General features: G+C 37.7%; 1 protein-coding gene across 6 annotated transcripts in view; it reads right to left on the bottom strand.

Moving 5' to 3' along the window:
* Positions 1–19062, bottom strand: part of MROH9 (maestro heat like repeat family member 9) — a 57824-nt gene extending 38762 nt beyond the window's left edge. For 5 of the 6 annotated variants that reach the window (XM_060196970.1, XM_060196972.1, XM_060196974.1 and 2 more), the window contains exons 1-5: positions 18985–19062; positions 14878–14924; positions 11824–11903; positions 6008–6143; positions 4776–4862 (exon numbers count right to left, since the gene is read on the bottom strand). In XM_060196970.1, coding sequence (XP_060052953.1) covers positions 4776–4862; positions 6008–6143; positions 11824–11903; positions 14878–14924; positions 18985–19039 — 405 coding nt within the window. In that variant the 5' untranslated portion in view covers positions 19040–19062. Of the gene's footprint in view, positions 1–4775; positions 4863–6007; positions 6144–9229; positions 9403–11823; positions 11904–14877; positions 14925–18984 lie in introns of those variants that run through there. The other variant, XM_060196973.1, reaches the window with a different exon arrangement.
* Between the last annotated feature and the right edge of the window lie 1618 nt (positions 19063–20680).

Raw genomic sequence — 20680 nt, 5'->3', positions numbered from 1 at the left:
GGAAGGTCCATGTCTAGACTTGTGCGAGTTCTCCAGACTGCTCTCCACAGAGATTGGACCAATTTACATTCCCAACAGTAGTGCAGAAGGGTTCCTCTGTCCCCACAACCTCTTCAGCATTTGTTGCTGCTGTCCTTTTTGATGTATGCCATTCTCACAGGAGTGAGGTGGTATGTCAATTTTGTCTTTATTTGCATTTCTCTGACAATCAGCGACCTGGAGCGATTTTTGTATGTTTGTTAGCCTTTTGGATCTCTTCTGTAGTGAATATTCTGTTCATATCCTCTGCCCATTTTTGGATGGGGTCATTTGCTTTTTTGTTGCTAAGTTTGCTGAACTCTTTATATATTTTGGTTATTAGTCTTTTGTCTGATGTATGGCATGTGAAGATCTCCCATTCTGTGAGTGGTCTCCTTGTTTGTGTGATAGTTTCTTTGGCTGTGCAGAAGCTTTTTAATTTGATGTAGTCCCATTTTTTTTTTCTTTTTGCTTCAGTCTTCCTTGCAATTGGGTTTATATCATCAAAGATGTCCTTGAGGTTTGGGTGGGAATGTGTTCCACCAATATTTTCCTCTAAGTATTTGATAGGTTCTGGTTTAACATCCAGGTCCTTGTTCCATTTGGAGTTGATTTTTGTTTCTGGTGAGATAAGGTGGTTCAGTTTCATTCTTCTACATGTTTCAACCCAGTTTTCCCAGCACTATTTATTGAAGAGAGCTTTCTTTCTCCATTTAATACTTTTGGCCCCCTTATCAAAGATTAGATGTTCACAGGTGTGGGGGTTGGCTTTGGTTTTATTTAACTCTATATAACACACACATAGCACCAAAGCTTCCTTTGATGTGGTGATGTGGTAGGTGCTGGGTTCAAACTTGGGTCATGTGCATGACAAAGGAGCACACTATTCAACTGAGCTATTTCCAGGCCTGCTGTCTGATATATATTAACTAACATCTACTGTAACACTGTCAGGTATCATGAAAAGCTTAACATGAGATTGTAATAAGAGAAAGGATTAAAACTGTCAGGGCTAGGTGGTGGTAGCACACTTGGCTGAACTCACATAAGACAATCCACAAGGACCCTGATTCAATCCTCAGGTCCCCCCTTGCAGGGGGGATGCTTCATGAGGTTGAAGCAATGTTGCAGGTCTCTCTCTTTCTCTTCCTTTCTTATCTTCCCTTCCCCTCTTAATTTTTCTATCTCTATCCAATCAGTAAATAAAATATAAAATTTTAATAAATTGCCTCTCTTTGTCTTTTAAAATAAATGTCCTCTCTCTTGATCACAGAATCTGATATTCAATTTGAAATAAGAATTAAAATGATATCTGATTTCAAGATATCATCTTATGGAATATCCTCTGGAAAATCACCACCCAGAAATTTGCTAGCTCATGGTTGCTGAGTACATTCCTCAAGGCAGATTGTTTAGAAAGTTCTTGATAATTTTGATTTCCATATGTCTTTCTGTCACTTCTGTTCTAAATTCTCAGATTCCAGGACATATTTTCAGTCTTGGGAAGAGCAGCAGGCTACATAGCTTTCAAGTTCAATCATTAATAAACCTCTTGATGTAGCTTAAAGGCGCTCACCTTAGGTATGTCAGTGGTTGGCCAATCTCTTCCCTTCCACTTGTTCCCTGTGTATGAAACTCATCTAAGTCTTTTTCTAGAGCAAAACATTCTGAAGCCCTCTGCCCCACCACCACCGCCACCACCGCCACCACCACCGCCATCAACACCACCACCACCACCACCACACACACACATACACACACACACACACACACACACACACACACACACACACACACCCTCTGTCTTTACTAAATCTAGGTTTTTGGCTCTTTTTGAGGATTAGGAGAGTTTCTAGACATTGTGTAACAAAGTAGTTAAGTAACAGGCTCTCAAGTTAGAGGAGCTCCCCCCATTCTTTAACATTGCATTTAGTATCACTCCTCCCTCTGCTTCCAGTTCTTTATCCACAAAAATGGGAGAAGTAACAGCTACTTTCTCATAAATTTACTTTAGGGGATAAAGGAAATAATTTATGAAGTATCCTACTTTGTGTCTGATATAAAGTAAATTCGCAAATAGCTTAGGCTAGTTAAAAGTGGGGAGAGAGAGAGAGAGAAATGAGAAAGAGAAGTAATATTGTAGCAATGACTTTAAAGTGTTATGAGGTCAAAAATTTTTTTTAACTGCACCAAAAATATTTGGCTCAGATTGGACACAGGTTAGCTCATCGTATTTTATTTTCCCAGACAGTCTTGCTTTAAGTCTATATAGATACCAATTATGCTTGTTTACTAGAATATGTTCTATGCTTTGCACAAGTCATAATATTACAGTTTCCTGGTATTTTCAGTCAGTTGTTTCTGATACTATCATGTTAGGAGTACAAAATTTAAGACTGTAAGATGCTCTGAACAATCCTCTTTCTCTGGCTGGGACTTTAAAAATATTGTGAGGTGTTGTATGTGGAAAGTGGAGGTTTTGGTCAAACAAATTCCCAAATAACTTGTTCATAACAATAACTATCTATTGCTTTCTTAAACTCTAAGATGGCAGGAACCTTCTCCATTCTCTATTAAAACCCATATTTCTCTCAGTCTTGGAAATTCCAGGGCATGGCTTGTCTTACTGCAAGTGTCACTTGATCTATACCATTTCGTACTGCATCTGCTAACCGCAACCAAATCAATAGAACAAGTACCACCTCGACACGTTTCACTTTAGATTGTGTCCAGAGATGCCAGGTATGGAATGTCAACCCTTCAGCTCCATTACTCTGGTGAGACCTTTCCTAGCTCATCGGACTCCTTAATTCTACTTTGGGTGGTGCACAACTTAACAAAGTCACAGAACCTGAATATAGACCAGGGCCCATAAGACAGAGCACATGTGCACATGTATCCATAAGTTAGGGGGAAATATAGACCTTAAAGTAAAAGGGCACAATAGTTTGCAGTGACTCAGTAAGTGCAGTAAGCAAGTAGAAAGACCTGAAAAAGACATCATGAAGTACTTAATCAAATACTTTCTGCTTAGACCTAGAGACCCTCATCACCCACTTCCCATTTTAGTCCCCTCCATCACTCTAAGGCTAACCTTGTCAGACAAAACAGGGACTACAAAATCTGGATAAGGAAAAGAGATTGACATACTTTAATGATGGTTCTGTTGGTCACTACCAAGCCACTCCATCATCTGGGGGCCCTAGTCAGGGAATCCTGGGATTCCCACATAAACATGATGGACCTAGACTTCTAACAGATCCCTCTCTTGACTGTCACTGATCATCTCCATCAGGAACAACACAGTGGCCCTCTAATGGGTCTCTACAAGACTTTGCCCTCAATGTGCATCAACAATGGTAGGGACTGTCCCACTCTCCGAAGGGAGGCTGGGTTAACATACTCTTCCACTCGAATAATACTGGTCCTACACTGATTACAGCCTAGAATGTTCCTAGCTAAAGACTACTGAATGTAACCTACAGGGATGCAGAGATTACACAGGCTTCTGTGCTGAATATGAGCCCTAGATCAAATCGATGGGGTTTATAGTTAACAGTATTTGTATACTGTTCCCATATTTGGGAGCTACTCTCTTCATTGATCTAGCTCTCTAGTTCTATTTCCAACTCTGACAATAGCCCATCTACATGTTAGCTATCAGGCCCAGGCAAAAATAAGTAAAGTCATGGGCCTCTTGGAACATACCTAAAATAGACCTGATAGCTTTTTCCAGAATGGAGACCCCAAATCTCAACTGCTATATTCTTACCTTTAGGTTCTTTATTATTAAACAATTTGTTCTGTTTTATATCTTAATGCTTTTTCAGTCACCAAGTTTCAGATGCTACTATGATTCCAACCTGACTTCCCTGGGCAGATGACTTCACCAGTGTGTCCTGGGATCCCACCTCTCCAGACCCCTGCCCCATTAGGGAAAGAGACTGGCTGGGAGTATGGATCGACCTGGTAATACTCATGTCCAGCAGAGGATCAATTACAAAAGACAGACCTTCCACCTCCTGCATCCCATAATGATGATAGGTCCATGTTCTCGAAGGGATAAAGAATAGGGAAGCTCTCAATGGAGGGGATGGGATACAGAACTCTGGTGGCAGGGATTGTGTCTAATTACACCCCTCTCATCATATGGTTTTGTTGATAATTATTAAATCAATAATAATAATAATATAAAAGAATGTGGAGGTTTTGAACTTAGCTCTGATACTATGGTATCTGTAAATATAAGATTTCAATGGTTTTTCCATTCTCAGAGTTGTTGGAGGGAGAAGTGAGCATATAAACAACAATTAAAGAAGGGTCCTCTTGGGTCCATACTCCCAGAGGGTTAAAGAATAGGGGAGGGGATGGGATATGGAGTTCTGGTGATGGGAATTGTGTGGAGCTGTACCCCTCTTATCCTATGGTTTTGTTAGTGTTTTCTTTTTATAAATAAAAATTAAAAAAAATAAAGAAGGGTCCATTGTCACCTAAGGATAGTTTGGATTAATCACCCTGCTTTTCTCTGGTGTTCATCCTGTGTTTACTTTCACACTATTTAAAAATGTCTCTGTAATTCAAATCGAGAAAAGAGACCTCATCTGGGCCACAGTCACATGCCTTGGGAGAGAGATTTGTCAGAGATTTACCAAAGATTTGTATGCAAGATGTAAATATCTCCAATGGGAAATGATCAGTGAAATCTAATGAATTCTTGACTTATGACAAGAAAATAAAACTGCCAATTTCTCCTTTACCTTCAGAATCTGGAGTTTGTAGAGGTCTTTATACACTAACATCAGAAGAGTATCCTCAAATAAGTTGAAAATTGTTCGATATAAAAGCTAAAAGACACAAAGTTGCAAAACCATTTGTTCAGGCAAACTCAAAAGTTTTACTCAATTACTATAGTTTTGCATCTGGTTGTTCTGAGTTCTGCCCAGAGACTAGAGGTAAGAAAAGAGAAAGGGAGCCCTGGAAAATCTCACCACTATGTACCCTGTGGATTGCTACTCCTCTTTCTAGGGTGTGTTCACTGAGTAGCCACAACAGGGAAGAGAGATCACAGATACTGCTAGTTTTACTGCATCACTCTTCCTCAACTTCTGTCTTTCTTTGGCCCTATTTCTTTCATTGCAGAATTTGTTAGGAAGCTCCCTGTTTGGCTGGGGTTATGGATCAACCTGATGACATTTGTGTCCAGTGGAGAAGGAATTACAGAAACCAGGATTCCCACCTTCTGCAACCCCCAAAAGTTTTTGTCCATACATCCAATGGGAGAGAAATGAAAGGGAGAAGATGACCAGAGGGCTCTGAACTCCAACTCCATCAGGACTTGGAGAGAGAGGAAAGAAAGGGGAGAAACACTTAGATGTAATAATAGGTTTATGTGTGACTTGGAAAGGAAGAGAAGATAGGACTGGGGGGGAGGGCAAATATATACTAATATAGGTAGATAGTTGTAGAAATTATAGTTAACACATATCTGCAACCTTACAAGAACTGCTGTAGCTTCCAATGGAGGCAATGGGGACTCAGAACTCTGGTGGTGGGAACAGTGCAGAGTTGGACCCCTGTTATCTTATAATTTTGTAAATCAATATTAAGCCACTAATAAAATTTAAAAAAAATGTACAGACAGGCCAATACTGTACTGTAAACCATTAACCCCTTCCAGTAAAATGACTGGGAAAAAAAAGAAAAAGAAAATAAGGAAGCTCCCTGTTCTAACTGAAGCTTCTTCATCCATATGCTGCTATAAATCTTACAGTCTGTTGAGTTCATGGTTGTAGAATTCACAAGGGCTATAAGGAGGTGCTGGGAATTGTGTGTGTGTGTGTGTGTGTGTGTGTGTGTGTGTGTGTGTGTGTGATGTATCTTAGAAGAGTGCAGGTGAAAGCAGCAAAGAGGATGACCTGCCTGTTCATCCTGCAGGACTGCTGTGGTGACTAGCACTATCTTCTCATGATTCAAAGAAGAAAAAGCCTACCTCCAGGTCCTCTTTGTCATCTTCATTCTTTCCCATGTCTTTCACTGTGTCCAGGGTTGGTATAGAACATAACATTTTAAAGGTTGACTCTATTATACTCAGTTGAGATTCGAACTGTATTAAGGGATCCACAAAGCTAAGAGGAAGGTAGTTATTAAATTGAGGAGAGAATCAATCTATGTTCTTCTTTATATATATTTTTAATGATGAAAGAATGCCTTTGACAATAACTTCCCTCTTCATTGCATTTGCTTTTTATGTTATGTTTTTGTAAAATGTAGCAGTGGAACTCTACACATAAAGAAACGGATTTCTTTGTAAAAAAAATGTGTAATTAGTTGTTTTATAAATGGGGTCATATTTCCCCATAGATAAACTCATGAAGGGTAGAATTACATTATTGGCCAAAGATACCAAACTAGGCTGAGTTTGAGGCAGTTGAACTGTATCATTGCAGTGTTTTTTCTAATCCATGTTTTTGTTAGAAGCAAAATTGATTTAAATTATTAAATTATACTGATGTAAATGATGACAGTATAATACACCAATGATACTTGGAAATATAAAATAGCAAAATCTCTAAATAAAATAAATAAAAGAATAAAAGAAACTATTATGAGGGAGATTCACACTGGATACAAGACATTAAATAATTAATTAAATACACAGAACACTAGATCTTAATTTAGCATCTGCCTTTCCATGTACCCTATATAAAACAATATGCCAAATTTGTTTGTGGAGGGGGAGATGAGTCCAAAATTCTTATAAGATTAACACTATGGGGCTGGGTGGTGGCACACCTGATTGAACACACATGTTATAATGCGCAAGGACCTGGGTTCAAGCCCCCGGTCCCCACCTGCAGGGGGAAAGCTTCACAAGTGGTGAAGCAGAGCTGCAGGTGCCTCTCTGTCTCTCTCCCTCCCTATTATCCCCTTCTCTCTCAATTTCTACCTGTCTCTATCCAATAAATAAATAAAGATAATTTTAAAATAACTAGAAAACTTAAAAAAAAAGATTAACACTAGACACTAGTCTTACCTGCCCTGCATGCATTATCTCTATACAACTTCACAGCAACACTAGAAAGTATATACTATCATTATCTTTAATTTAAAGACCAGAATCTAAGACTCTGACAAGTTAAATCAAGTCGTCAGCAATGCAAAATTGTAAGGCAGATACAGAAACTTGGTCTGTCTAAATACAAAGTCTTCATAGTTAACTACTAATTCTTTTGGTGTATAATTATTTTTTTAAGTCCAAGTTGTTCATTCCACTAAGGAAGACTCACAAACATATCCATACTTAAAATCAAGACATAAAATTTTAAATCCAGAGAACTAGGAATCAGTATCAAATGAAGTTCATAAAATATCAACTAATTTCATATTTAAGTATAAAATTGAACTAACTTTTAGGAAGAAATTTTAAATAGTAAAGTAATAACATCACATCACAGTTAAGTTTGAAATGTGTTTCCTGAAAGAACACATGAAAAGTTACATTTCAATAGAAAATCTAAATCCAAAGGCAGTCCAAACCTTTGGTCCCCACCTTCAGAGGGGAAAAATTCATGAGCTGTGGAGCAGTGTTGCAGGTGTTTCTCCTTCCCTGCTTCTCTATCTTTATCTTTCCTCTCTCTCTCTATCTCTGCCTTTCACCTTTAATTAAAAAGAAAGTAAAAAGAGAGGCTGCAGGGAATTGTTAAGTTATGCAGACACTGAGCTACAGAAAACTTTGTTGGAAAAAAAAATTAAAAAGATCTAGCCCAAATGAACATGATCTACTAAACATAACTAGATAAACACAGTTCAGCAGTGGACCACAATAAGACTCTAAACAATGAAATAGAATAGAAATTCTAGAAAATACCTAATATGGTATTTTCAAATAAGTATTTACAAATAAGTAGTATATAATCCTAAGCAGGCCAAATGTGGTACCAATGTACTTATTTAAACACTAGAATATTTTATGTTGAGTTAAAATGTAGCCTCTTAACCTTTTTTAAATTAAAAGCTTTAGATAATTCTATATTCAACTGGATGTTATAATAATGCCAGAGAAAGCTCTTGCCCAGTAATGAATGCTCTTCAATAATGGAGGTAGAATATTAACAGCAGTGTATAGCCTTTGTATCAATTCACAGATCTTGTTCAGGCTTTGCTAGCTCTCTCTCTCTCTGTCTCTGTCTCTCTGTTTCTCTCTCTCTTTCTTCTCTCTATGTATGTATGTTTAGAGCAATAGAACTTTTCACAAGTGAAGACTCATGTCTCCATTGCTACCAAGAAGATACTGAACAACAAGCTCAGTGGTAGAGCTCCTACTCTGCAGGTATGGGGCCCTGGGTTTGATCTCCAGCACCTACCTCATCCCTCAAAAAGATACTGATCAACTCTAAACACTAAGTGTTTACACAGATGAATATTGAAAGAGTTAAAGAAGTCATTGGAAATGAAGAATTCTAAGTCAGTGTTATTTATATCTTGGGTCAGAAAACTGTGTTGGTGATGGACCAAAAACCAAATATATTAGGCTTTTCTATCCAAATAGTCTTTGTCTACTCTACTCTTCAATTGTAACACAAAAGTAGCCGCAGACAACACAGGAATGAATGGCATGCTTATTTTCCAGCAAAGCTTTGATTATGGACCCTGAAATTTGAATTTCAAATAATATTTATGTATTATAAAACATCCTTTTGATCTTTATCCTCCAACTGCCTCAAAATATAAGAGAAAAGTACTTTTCAGGATGCACAAAAACCACGAAGCTGCAAAAAACATCAGTATTTAGTCCATTCAACTTCTGATATGTATTACAGAATTGTAAAGCATAAATTAATTTTTAATAAAAGTAACTATCATAAAGGACAAAAGCCAAGTAGCATAAAACTGGGAGAGTCAGTATAGTACTCTATATTAAAAGTACAATGTATAGTTATATTTATACCACAAGTAGAAACAAAGAAAAAATATTTATAATTCAGAATTCAATTCTAAAGATATAAAAATAAAACTTTAAAGAAATATGAAAGAATGACAAGAAGTTTCCTAAATTTATATACCACTAATTCTAACAAAGGGACAACACAAAATTCCCCCACAATAAAATGGGTGTGAGGGAGAGCTAGGCTGTGTTGCATCTCGTTAAATGCACACATTAACATGAGCAAAGACCAGGATTGAAGCCTGCCCACCTCCCCACCACACACACTTGTAGGGGAGGAACTTCATGACCAGTGAAGTAGGTCTACAGGTCTCTCTCTTTCTCTTTCCCTCTATCTTACCCCTCCTCTTTCACTTTCTTTTTATTTAGTTGTTAGGGACTGAAGGTAGCTGAGAGGGAAGGGCAAGATAGAGGGGGGAGAGAGAAGAAGACACACCTGCAGCCCTCCTTCACTGATTGTGAAGCTTTCTCCCTGCAGATAGGGAGTGGCTCGCCACCCCCACTCCCCACTCCAGTCCTTGAGCATTGTGACATGTGCATTCAACCAGGTGCATCACTGCCTCCCTTTTCTATCAAATACAAATAGGGAAGAGGAGGGGAGAGGAGAGAGGAGAGGAGGAAGAGAAGAGAGGACAGGAGAGGGGAGAAGCAGAGCAGAGAGGAGGAGAGAGGAGAGATGATTAACCATTTTGCCCCACTGTATATCTTGCCACCAAGTTGCAGATGCTACCATGATTCCATCTTGGCTTCTCTGGGCAGACGACCTCACCAATGTGTCCTGGAGCCTCTCCTCTCTAGAGCTCTACCCTACTAGGGAAAAATAGAAAGAGGCTGTGAATATGGAATGACCTGCCAACACCATGTCCAGTGGAGAAGCAATTATAGAAGCCAGAACTCCCACCTTCTGCACCCCAAAAATAATTTTGATCCATACTCCCAGTAGGGGATAAGTGATAGGAGGAAGAGAATAAGTGTGTTCTGAACTCCAACTCCATCAAGACCAGGAAAGAGAAGAGGAAAAAGAGAGGGACATTTGGATGTAGTAATAAGGTTATATGTAGCCTGGAACGGAAGAGAAGATGGGACCTTAAAAAAAAGGGTGGGCAATGTGTCCTGGAGCTCAGCTTCCCCAGAGACCCACCTTACTAGGGAAAGAGAGAGACAGACTGGGAGTATGGACCGACCAGTCAACGTCCATGTTCAGCGGGGAAGCAATTACAGAAGCCAGACCTTCTACCTTCTGCAACCCTCAACGACCCTGGGTCCATGCTCCCAGAGGGCTAAAGAATGGGAAAGCTATCAGGGGAGGGGTGGGTTATGGAGATTGGGTGGTGGGAATTGTGTGGAGTTGTACCCCTCCTACCTTATGTTTTTGTTCATTAATCCTTTCTTAAATAAAAAATTTAAAAAAAAAGGGTGGGGGAAACTCTATACAAATATAGACAGATAGCTGTAGAAATAATAGTTAACCTGTATCTGCAACCTTAGGAGAACTGCTGTAGCATACAATAGAGGACTGGGGATTTAGAATTCTGCTGGTGGGAATGGTCCTGTTGAAATATGATTTTGTAAATCAATATTAAATCACTAATTAAAAAAAAGAGAGAGAAAAGGAAGGAAGGATGGATAGAATGAATGAAGGAAGGAAGGAAGGAAGGAATGAAGGAAGGAAGGGGAAAATGGCCAGCAGAAACAGTGGATTCATAGTGCAGGCATCGAGCCCCAGAGAGAAACTTGGTGGCAATAAAATAAAAACTAAAACATAAAAACATTAGATATAATTTAAAATCCATTAAATTAGTAAGAGGGAGGAAAGTATATAGGTAGATCTTCCAGATGACTAGATTTTAAAGAAATGTTTATTAGTATATTTCTTCTAGACCACAGGTTGTAATTTATTAAAAGCTATAAAATGGCCCATCTTTTCTGTATTAATGCATATTTGTGGAAGGCAGATGCAGAGACACAATTAGAGGTACAAATCATTTCAAAGAGGAGGCCAGGAAAGGAAGATTAGAGTAGGAAGTGTCTTAAATGAAAGACAGCATGTTCTGAAAAAGGGTTCATTCTCTCGGCATGTGGAAATTCCTACAGTGGAAGTCACCCATTGGTGTTTGTCCTGTACCTTGTTGGGTCATGGGTGGGAACAGCCTGCAGGAAGAAAGATTTAGGAATTACTGCTGGTGCTGGACAGGGGCAGCAGTAACTGGAACTGGTAACCAGTTAGGACTCATAGAACCAGGATATCTCCATAGTGTTTATTGTCTAAATCAGAAATCTCAGCCTCAGAAGGGTCTTCCAAAGAAGCATTTCAGAGAATATACAACCTTTGGTGCACAAAGATGATTATCATAGTATCACTAACATCTAATTTAGAAAAATTTAACATTTGGCAATAGTATACTGCCATGAAAATCAGTTTATACAGGACAATAAGAGCCTAATGCCAAAATGAAGAATAGTCTAGAAAATTGAATGTGGAACCTGTTTCAGAATCTACAATGACTGGGTTATCTGCAGATAGTTTGGCAAAGAAAATGACAGTGTATGAAAGAATTAATTGCTGAAACAAATTGTTTCTAAGACTTTGTGAGAACTATGATGGTTATATCTTTGAGATGTGTGAGCATGAATATACAGAACTTTGGTGGTGGGTGTGGTATGGTACTATATACATTGTAATCTTACAGTACTGTAACCCACTGTTAATCACACACAAAAAAAAAAGAAAAAAGAATTGATGAATTAGGATGGTAGAATTTGGCATCTTTTAAAAATGTTTTCCTTTTTGTGATTTTTTTATTTACTACCTTTAAAAGACATTCTGTCAGTGAAAATCAAGAATATTATAGTTTTTATACCTGGAGTTCATAGCCAGAATCATAGCTTGATGGCTTAGCAGGGCTGAGTAGGTATCCCATAGTTTAGCAGCTATTTGCTCCTATAAAGTACCAGGAACAAGAAAAGAGCCAACAATTACAGAACTGTGAAGTTCATTATATCACAGCTATTTCTAACAGAGGCCAAATCAGACAGAAATACATGTCCCAGAGTTCATAGAAATGTTTTGAACAAAGATTAATTTAATCCCATGATAGCAGATTCACACACACACACACACACACACACACACACACACACACACACACACACGTCTGATGATGACAAATTGCTTTCTCCTCTTACAATTTAAACCATAACCCAGATGTTCTTCTGACTACCTTGGTCACTTTGGTTTAACAAGATGCTATAAACAGGTAGCTTCAACAACAAATATCTACATCTCATAATTCTCAGGGCTAGAATGTCTAAGACAAGCATGCAGCAGATTTAATGTCTGGAGAGCTTCCTCTTCCTGCCTTTCTTTTCCTAGCCATCTCTACATGGTTCAGGGTACAGGAGAGTGAAAAAGCAAACTCTCCCAAATGCCTTGTGGGTACATTATGATTTCTCCCATAAAATTAATTTTTTTGTAACTCGATTTCCAGGTAATTGTTCTGCTCTATTGAAATAAAATGCTTCTTTTTTTAACTTTTTATTTTATTTTATTTTATTTTATTTATTTATTCCCTTTTGTTGCCCTTGTTGTTTTATTGTTGTAGTTATTATTGTTGTTGTCGTCGTTGTTGGATAGGACAGAGAGAAATGGAGAGAGGAGGGGAAGACAGAGAGGAGGAGAGAAAGATAGACACCTGCAGACCTGCTTCACCACCTGTGAAGCGACTCCCCTGCAGGTGGGGAGCTGGGGTTCGAACCGGGAAATGTTTCTTAATTCCACAATGGACAGACTGGTGGTCTGAGGTACTGCATTTAAGCAAACCTAGGAAACCAATCAGGCTGAATCTTTCATTTTATATTCACTTTCACGTTGGCGGCCCGGATTGGGTGTAGAATGTCACCAATCCACCTCATTGTTCGTTTTACATGTACCTTGATGACTCACAATGTGACCAATCTGTTAGCACATTACCCTTGTACTTGAGCAAACCTTCTGCACCCTAGAACTGAAACACCTTGGTGCTTCCACTGATATTTCTATAACACTGTGACTTTAGTATCACTCCTTTTGTTGGTTCATGGATTTTTGCACACCCAGGACTTTATAAGGGGCAGGCTCCTATCTTTGCCACTGAAGTTTGCTGAATGTTAGAAGCCAGTTTACATACTGATAAGCAGTAAAACCTGTCTAAACTGTTCGTCCACCATGTTAGTGTAAACAGTCACAGGAATGAACCTGGAATTTCAACTGCTTTTCTCCACTTTGGCTTTGTGTTATTGTTCTGAGTATTTAACAAATTCCCAGATTTTCCCAGAAATGCTTCACTACCTCCACTGGAGGAATATAAGAGTCATTCTGATTTTAAGCTCTATTATATGGCTCAATTCTCTTTTCTCTGTTTCAATTATTCCTCAATCATTATGGGTCTTCATTGAAAAAAAAACAATAAATGATAAAGTGGTCCTAATTCTGGAAATCTGTACTGAGCTATGTTAGATAGCACTAGGTTCTAGGACAAGGCTGGAAGGCTCTCATCGTCCATGTTTATTACTTTGGCTTTCTTCTCTTCACTGACCATCTGTTTTTTATATAGATCTTATATCGTTGACATTTTTGCTCAGTATCTGTTGTCATTCTTGGCCAGAAAAGTTGGAGTCAGGCCAGAGAGAGCAGTAAATCTCTTACATCTCAGATGTTTCAAATCGCATACATATAGTGTTTCTTTTGGATGTCACCTGAGGGGATTATCATAATTGGTACTCTGAGGGAATTTGAACTTCCCTTTAGTAATTCTCAAACAACCCTGAGAGTGTTTACACAGATTTAGCCCTTTGGGCTACTAGGGGTGCTTTCCTTCAACTCCAGCCTACAGGAACTCCTTTTTTTTTTTTCTTCCCCCAGTAGCAAACATCCACTTAGAGAGTCATCTGAAATGAGGGTGACCTTACCTCTTAGACTTCCTCTGTGCTGGTGCCTTACTGAAGCCAGTGATATGTTGTGGGTATTACTCCCAGAATAACTTCACCCACTCCTCCCCAAGGCTAGTGAAGTTGTACCTTCTCTTTGGGTTATGCAAGCAGCTGCACCATTATAATTAATACTGAATCCTGCTTATTTAAAATTGTTAATCTCTCATTTATTCAGGGGTCTGCCCTGATTTCTCCAAGACAGGCTAATTCTTGGTGTTAGGGTTGATATTTAGACAATAGACTCTGGAAAAAGACTGCATTGGTTTGCAACCTGACTCTTACCACTTGGCAACTTTGTGACTAGGAGCAGATTAGTTCCTCTCTCAGTTTCTCCATTTACCAAGTGGAGCTAAAAACCAGCCTACTTTGCAGGCTATTGTGAAACTTTGAGATACCAACTGAAAGCATTCTACATATACCAACTTACAGAAATGTGATGTAAGTACTAGTTACCATTATTCTTCTTCACTAGGGAAGGGCTTACTTCTCTCACAACCCCTCCTCACTGTCTTTATTTCTCTGTGGTTATACTATGAAGTGGGACAAAAAAATTTTTTTTTTCCTTTCTGTCTTCCCATGGTATGATCTCTCATCTTTTCTGGTTGGTCATGATAGCTGACCCAGTTTAGTGAGAAGAATTTCTGCAGAGATGGTGGAAGGAGGATACAAGCTGTTGTTGGTGGAAGGAAGGGTATAGACTGTTCAGCAGAGCACTCAGAGGTTGGGGGCAGAGGTGACAAAAGCATGGAGTGGTCTAAACTTTTCACTTAGAGTGCAAGGTCATTTCTAGAGGCATGTGAAGGTTAACAAGAACATGATTCTGCAGGGAGGAACAAGCTAACAACAGCTAAACATTAATTGTGGCAGACTTATATTAGGCACAGTGAAGTTTTTTTTTTTCACAGGAGATCTTAGCTACATGGATGTCTGTGCAGAATGTTACTTACGATGTGGAGCCATTTCATAGTGGAGTGCAAAATCTGGAGACTGGTTCCTAATTATGAGAAGAGGGAGAGTAATTTTTTGGTATGTTAGTGAAACGTATCCTGAGATCTGAAGCAAGCATGGTTTTAGTGGCACAATCCAACATGTGCACACAAACCACAGACTCAAAGTCACAAAAACTTCAGATTAAGTAAATAAAATAATTTATTTACTGTGTGTTATTTACTGTGTAGTTATTGAACCACACAATAAAACTGCTAACAAGCAGAATATAAGGCCATGTTCAAAGAAGAATAAATTGTAGTCTAGTGGTATCAATTTCAAACATATACGAATGATTTAATCAATAATCATAATTATAGTATAATGTAGTAGAATCATTAAAGTAGATAATTTAGTGACTTCAGAGTTAATGCGTACTTAGTCTCTAATTCAGTGCCTGGAAGACTGTATTCAGTAAACTATTACAAATTCCTCAAACACAGATGGAGTTAATGAGAGATGAAAGTTCCAGGATTAATTCTTTTTTTCTGTCCTGGATTAATTCTTAACCTCTGATATGAGAAAGGAGAATCAATAACTTGCTCATGTACAACAGTCATTTAGATGCTGGATTTAGATCTATAATCTTTAGACTCAATTACCACTCTTCATATCAAACAGCTGTTTACTCACATACCCCTTGTTTATTTTGTTTCCTGTTTGAATCAACTTCTTTGAAATTTGGAATTCTTGATGTATTGTAAAACTTGTTAATAAGGGAGTTGGGTTGTAGCGGAGCGGGTTAAGCATACGTGGTGCAAAGCGCAAAAGGACTAGCATGAGGATCCCGGTTCCACCCCCCACCCCCCCACCTACAGGGGAGTCACTAAACAGGCAGTAAAGCAGGTCTGCAGGTGTCTATCTTTCTCTCCCCGCTCTGTCTTCCCCTCCTCTCTCCATTTCTCTCTGTCCTATCTAACAACGACATTGGTAACTACAACAATAACAACAACAACAATAAAAACAAGGGCAACAAGAAGGAAATAAATAAATAAATATTTTTTTAAAAAGCCTTGTTAATAAAAAGTCTCTGATGCTAAAAGAGGATGTTTCTCTGACTGCTTTATGTCTGCCTAGGGAGGACACTTCCTGGCTCTCAGTCAGACAGATTACACATCTCTCTGAGTGGCATTTTGGGATCCTGTATCATTGACCCATGGACAGTGCGATGGCATAATGATTACAACAATAATTCTGGACATTACTTGTTTTTTTAAAAAGAACATTTAGGAACCCATTTCAGCGGCTTAGTAGAGGGAATGTCTTGCATACATGAGACCTTGTGGTTCAGTGTCAGCACCCGAGAAACAATTGAAAATAAAGGAAGAAAATTTACACAATAATTTCAACCTAAGCAAAACTTTTTAAAAAAAATGTAAAGCTTATTCTTTCTTTTTTTTAGGTTTATTTATTTATTTATTCCCTATTGTAGCCCTTTTTTTATTGTTGTTGTAGTTCTTATTGCTGTCATTGTTGTTGGATAGGACAGAGAGAAATTGGAGAGAGGAGAGGAAGACAGAGAGCGGGAGAGAAAGACACCTGCAGACCTGCTTCACCTCCCGTGAAGCGACTCCTCTGCAGGTGGGGAGCCGGGGGCTCGAACCGGGATCCTTACGCCGGTCCTTGCGCTTTGTGCTACGTGCGCTTAACCCGCTGCGCTGCCTCCTGACTCCCGTAGATCCTATTCTTAATACAAATATACATATATATATGCATGCAATTAATTTCTTTCTTTTTCCTTTTTTTTTTTTTTGCCTAATAACTGCACAACTCTGCTATTCTTGGTGATCATTTTGGTTTTGGATAAAGGCTGAAAGATAGAAAAAGAAAGACAGACAGAAAGAAAGAAAGACATCTGCTGCTTTGCTTCATTCTTTTTTTTTTTTTTTTTTTTTTACCAGAGCACTATTCAGCTCTGGCTTATGGTGGTGCAGAACTGAAGCTGGGATTTGGAGCCTCAAGCGTGAGAGACTGTTTGCATAACCAGTATGCTTCACTTCTTGTGAAGCTTCTCTTTTGCAGGTGAGGTCTGTGGCTTACCTCCTGCAGCACATATGGTAATTTGTGTGCTCTATTAGGTGCACCACCACCTGACCTGCTGGAGTTAATTTCCCAATGTGACATATATAAACACAAAAATCAGAAGCAGGTCTAATAAGGAAATAATTAGAAGCGTTTTCATTTGCTATTTATTGACATTCCACCCATCCTTAGAAAATGGGAATAAATACTTTAATATTATAAAGAAAATATTATATTATTTTCATTATTTTACTTAATAGGAAAATATGAATACCTTATAATTTTCTTTATTTCATCAGAACAATATAGTTAGAATTGAAGTTATCAGTCATTGAAATATTTGGTAAAATATTCCTGTAAAATACTTAGAACTTAACATGGTTTTCATTTGTTTGAAAAGGAAGCTCTTTGATAATTACGTTTATTTGGTTGTTGGAAAAGTCATGACTATTTTTCTATATTTTTCTATGCAAAAATGCATCATGACTTTCTTGACAACCCCATATCGAATGTTTTAATTGTTCAGTTGAGATTTTCTAGTTTTCTGTAATTCTTCTAAGTACTTTTTGCTTTGGACTAATTTTAGATTTATAGAAAAGTCTCAAAGATAGTACAGAGTTTTCATATCCTCCTCACTCAATTTTCCCTAATGACATCTTATATAGCCATGAATATTAATTAGTGTTGGTATAGTTTTATCAGCAATACTGTAGACTTTACTTGGGTTTCACCTGTTTTTCCGTTAACTCCTCTTATTCTAGAGCTGGTCCAGGAGCCCACATTACATGGTATCTCCCTTTCTCTTGCTTTCCTCTGATCTGCAAAATTTCTTTGTAGTTTTTTGCTTGTTCATGACCTTGAAGAGGTCAGATATTTAGTAGAATATCATTCAATTTGCATTTACCTGATGATATTTCCATGATATTTTCTCATGATTTGACTAGAAATAAGCATGTTGGGTGGAAAATTCACAAAAGTGAACTGTCCTTTTTATCATGAGTAAATAAGTATCAGATTATGAATTTACTCATTAATCCTAATATATTTCTCACATCAAATTCAGGAATCCAGCTTCCCTTTTTTTTAAAAAAATTATCTTTGTTTATTGGATAGAAACAGCCAGAAATCAAGAAGGAAAGAGGAGATAAAGAGGGAGAGAGAAAGAGATACTTACAGCACTGCTTCACTGTTTACAAAGCTTTCCCCATGCAGGTGGGGGATAGGGGTTTGAACCTGGGTCCTTGCACATTGTAATATGGCCACTCAACCAAGTGCGCCACCACCTAACCCCTCAGTTTCCTTGTGTTTGTCTTTTACGCCTTCTTCCTTTCTTGAATTTTTTTTCTAGCTTCTCATTTTAGATTGTTATTCAATTATTTTCATTCTTTCTAGTTTATTATTCTAAGCTTTTAAGACTATGGATCTTTATCTGTATACCCCTCTAACTAGTATATGTTCTAATATGTAATATTTTCAATATTCTGTGAAGTTTTTTTTTTTTTTTTTTATCAATATCCACTTTATTCCAAAAATTATTTAAAGTAGAATAATTTCTCTGGTGAGTGATAGGTTGTTTGACTGTTTATTTCCTAAGCACATTACTACTTTCTACTTTTGGGACATTGTGATAAGAGAATATTTCTGCTACTTCTACATTTTGCAACTTATACAGAGACAGTCTGGGTGTATGGATCCACCTGTCAATGCCCATGTTCAGTGGGGAAGCAATTACAGAAACCAGACCTTCCATCTTCTGCACTCCATAATGACCCTGGGTCCATGCTCCCAGAGGGTTAAATAATAGGAAAGCTATCAGGGGATGGGATGGGATATGGAATTCTGGTGGTGGGAATTGTGTGGAGTTGAACCCCTCTTATCCTGTGGTTTTGTCAGTGTTTGCTTTTTATAAATAAAAATTAAAAAAATGTATTTGGTGAGCCATTATTTTCTGGGCATGTGAAAAGAAGATAAAGCTTTTCATAGATAGAGGAAAACATGTTAGTATCTTTCTTTTTAAGCACATACATATAGGCAAATCCACTTACCTCTCTCGCCAGAATATCTTGAAGACTTTCTTGACTTATGAGTTTTTGGTATCATTATGACAGTCTTCTACTACTAACACTGTAAGAACATTTTGTATTAGTACATAAAGCAATAACTTTTGCTTTATTGGTTTAATGCTGATATATTATATGATTTGTAGACTATATTAATTTTTCTGTCATTGTGAGCAAATTACCACAAGCATAATGGCTTCAACAACCACACAGTTGTATCGTTTCTGTGATCCTGGGAGGTCAGATTCTGCTTAGGGTCTTATGTCTGGAGTCAAGGTGCTGGCAGGGATTGCACTGTCATTTGAGATCCAGATCCTATTTAAAATCATTTTGCTTCTTGGCAAAATGTGGTTTGTTGAGGCCAGAAGAGAGTCTTTTCTCTTGCTGGCTGTACCTGAAGCTTCTCTCATATTCTGAGGAGTCATCTTCAGTTTTCTCCCATAAAACCTTAAACCACCAAGGTCTGACTTCTGCCTCTGTCTACATTCAAACTTAAAAGACCTCAGGCCCATTTTCACAGCATCCTTTTGATTAGTCAAAGTCAATGGACTAGTGACATTCATTACATCCCCAAAATACCTTTTGCTGTGTTATATAGCATAATCATAGCCTACTTGATTTAAAACTTCAGAAAAGTTAAGTGGCTTAACTTTTCCATTTCAATGGGAGGGATGTGTATAAGGTATGGTCACGTTGAAACAGGTGTAATGGATACCACCATAAAATTCTTCTAACCATGCAGGATTTATGCTTATTTTATCTTCATTATGGGCAGCAAAACTTTTCATTATGAGATGCTTGAAAAATCACACGCAGTACTTAAAAGCTTAATTCTACCACCTCTTCCTCTTGTTTTCTGTCTCCCTTTCTCTCTCTCTCTCTCATATACACACAATGAAAAAGAAGGAAACATAAAAATAATAAAATATGTTAAGTCACAACAATAAAAGTAAAACAAAATATAATGACAGTATTAAAACAAAATTCTGTTGTGTAGATAAATCAAAATGGATTAGATGAACTCACTTATAAAGAAAAATGAATTTGGTTAAATTACAAATAAAACTCAGGAGTATGCTACATCCTACAGACATCAAAAAAAGTAAAATATCTTCAAAAATTCTTTTGAAATAAGGTGAAATATCAGGAAAAAACATAAACCAAATAAAACCAGCAAATTAGGAGTTGGAACCTTAACTCAGACATCTTATAGTACCAGACTTTGAGGAGTGAAGAAACAAATTTCTAATATAGCTGTAATTCTTTCTTTTACTAGGACAAAAAGAAACAAACAAAAACACTAAGGAAGTTAGTTTCAGTTAGAAAGAAAACAGGTTTTTGATCAACTTCAGTATGTAAGTGACAAATTACTTATTATGTGTAACTTCTCTGTCATTATTAGCAAGGTATGGTAATGAAGAGAAAATAAGTATTTTATTTTACCTTTTAACCAAAGGTAAAATTTCCCAGGTAGTTGTCAGCCAAATGAACCCTTTGAGATGCAGTCATTTGTCATAGCAACTGTGTATTTCACCATTCCATTCTGGAATGAATTCTAGAAAGAACTGACATACCCAGCTGGCAGCTAACACTCACCTGTCCCTGCTCAGGAGGGGTGCTTTGGCTCTTTTGTTGTCAGCACTAAAAAGTGGTTCTGCAAACCATCAGACCAATAAAAACT

This window comes from Erinaceus europaeus, chromosome 9 (genome assembly GCF_950295315.1).
Source record: "Erinaceus europaeus chromosome 9, mEriEur2.1, whole genome shotgun sequence".
NCBI classification, from domain to species: Eukaryota; Metazoa; Chordata; class Mammalia; order Eulipotyphla; family Erinaceidae; genus Erinaceus; species Erinaceus europaeus.
This window is presented reverse-complemented; position numbering and strand designations above follow the sequence as displayed.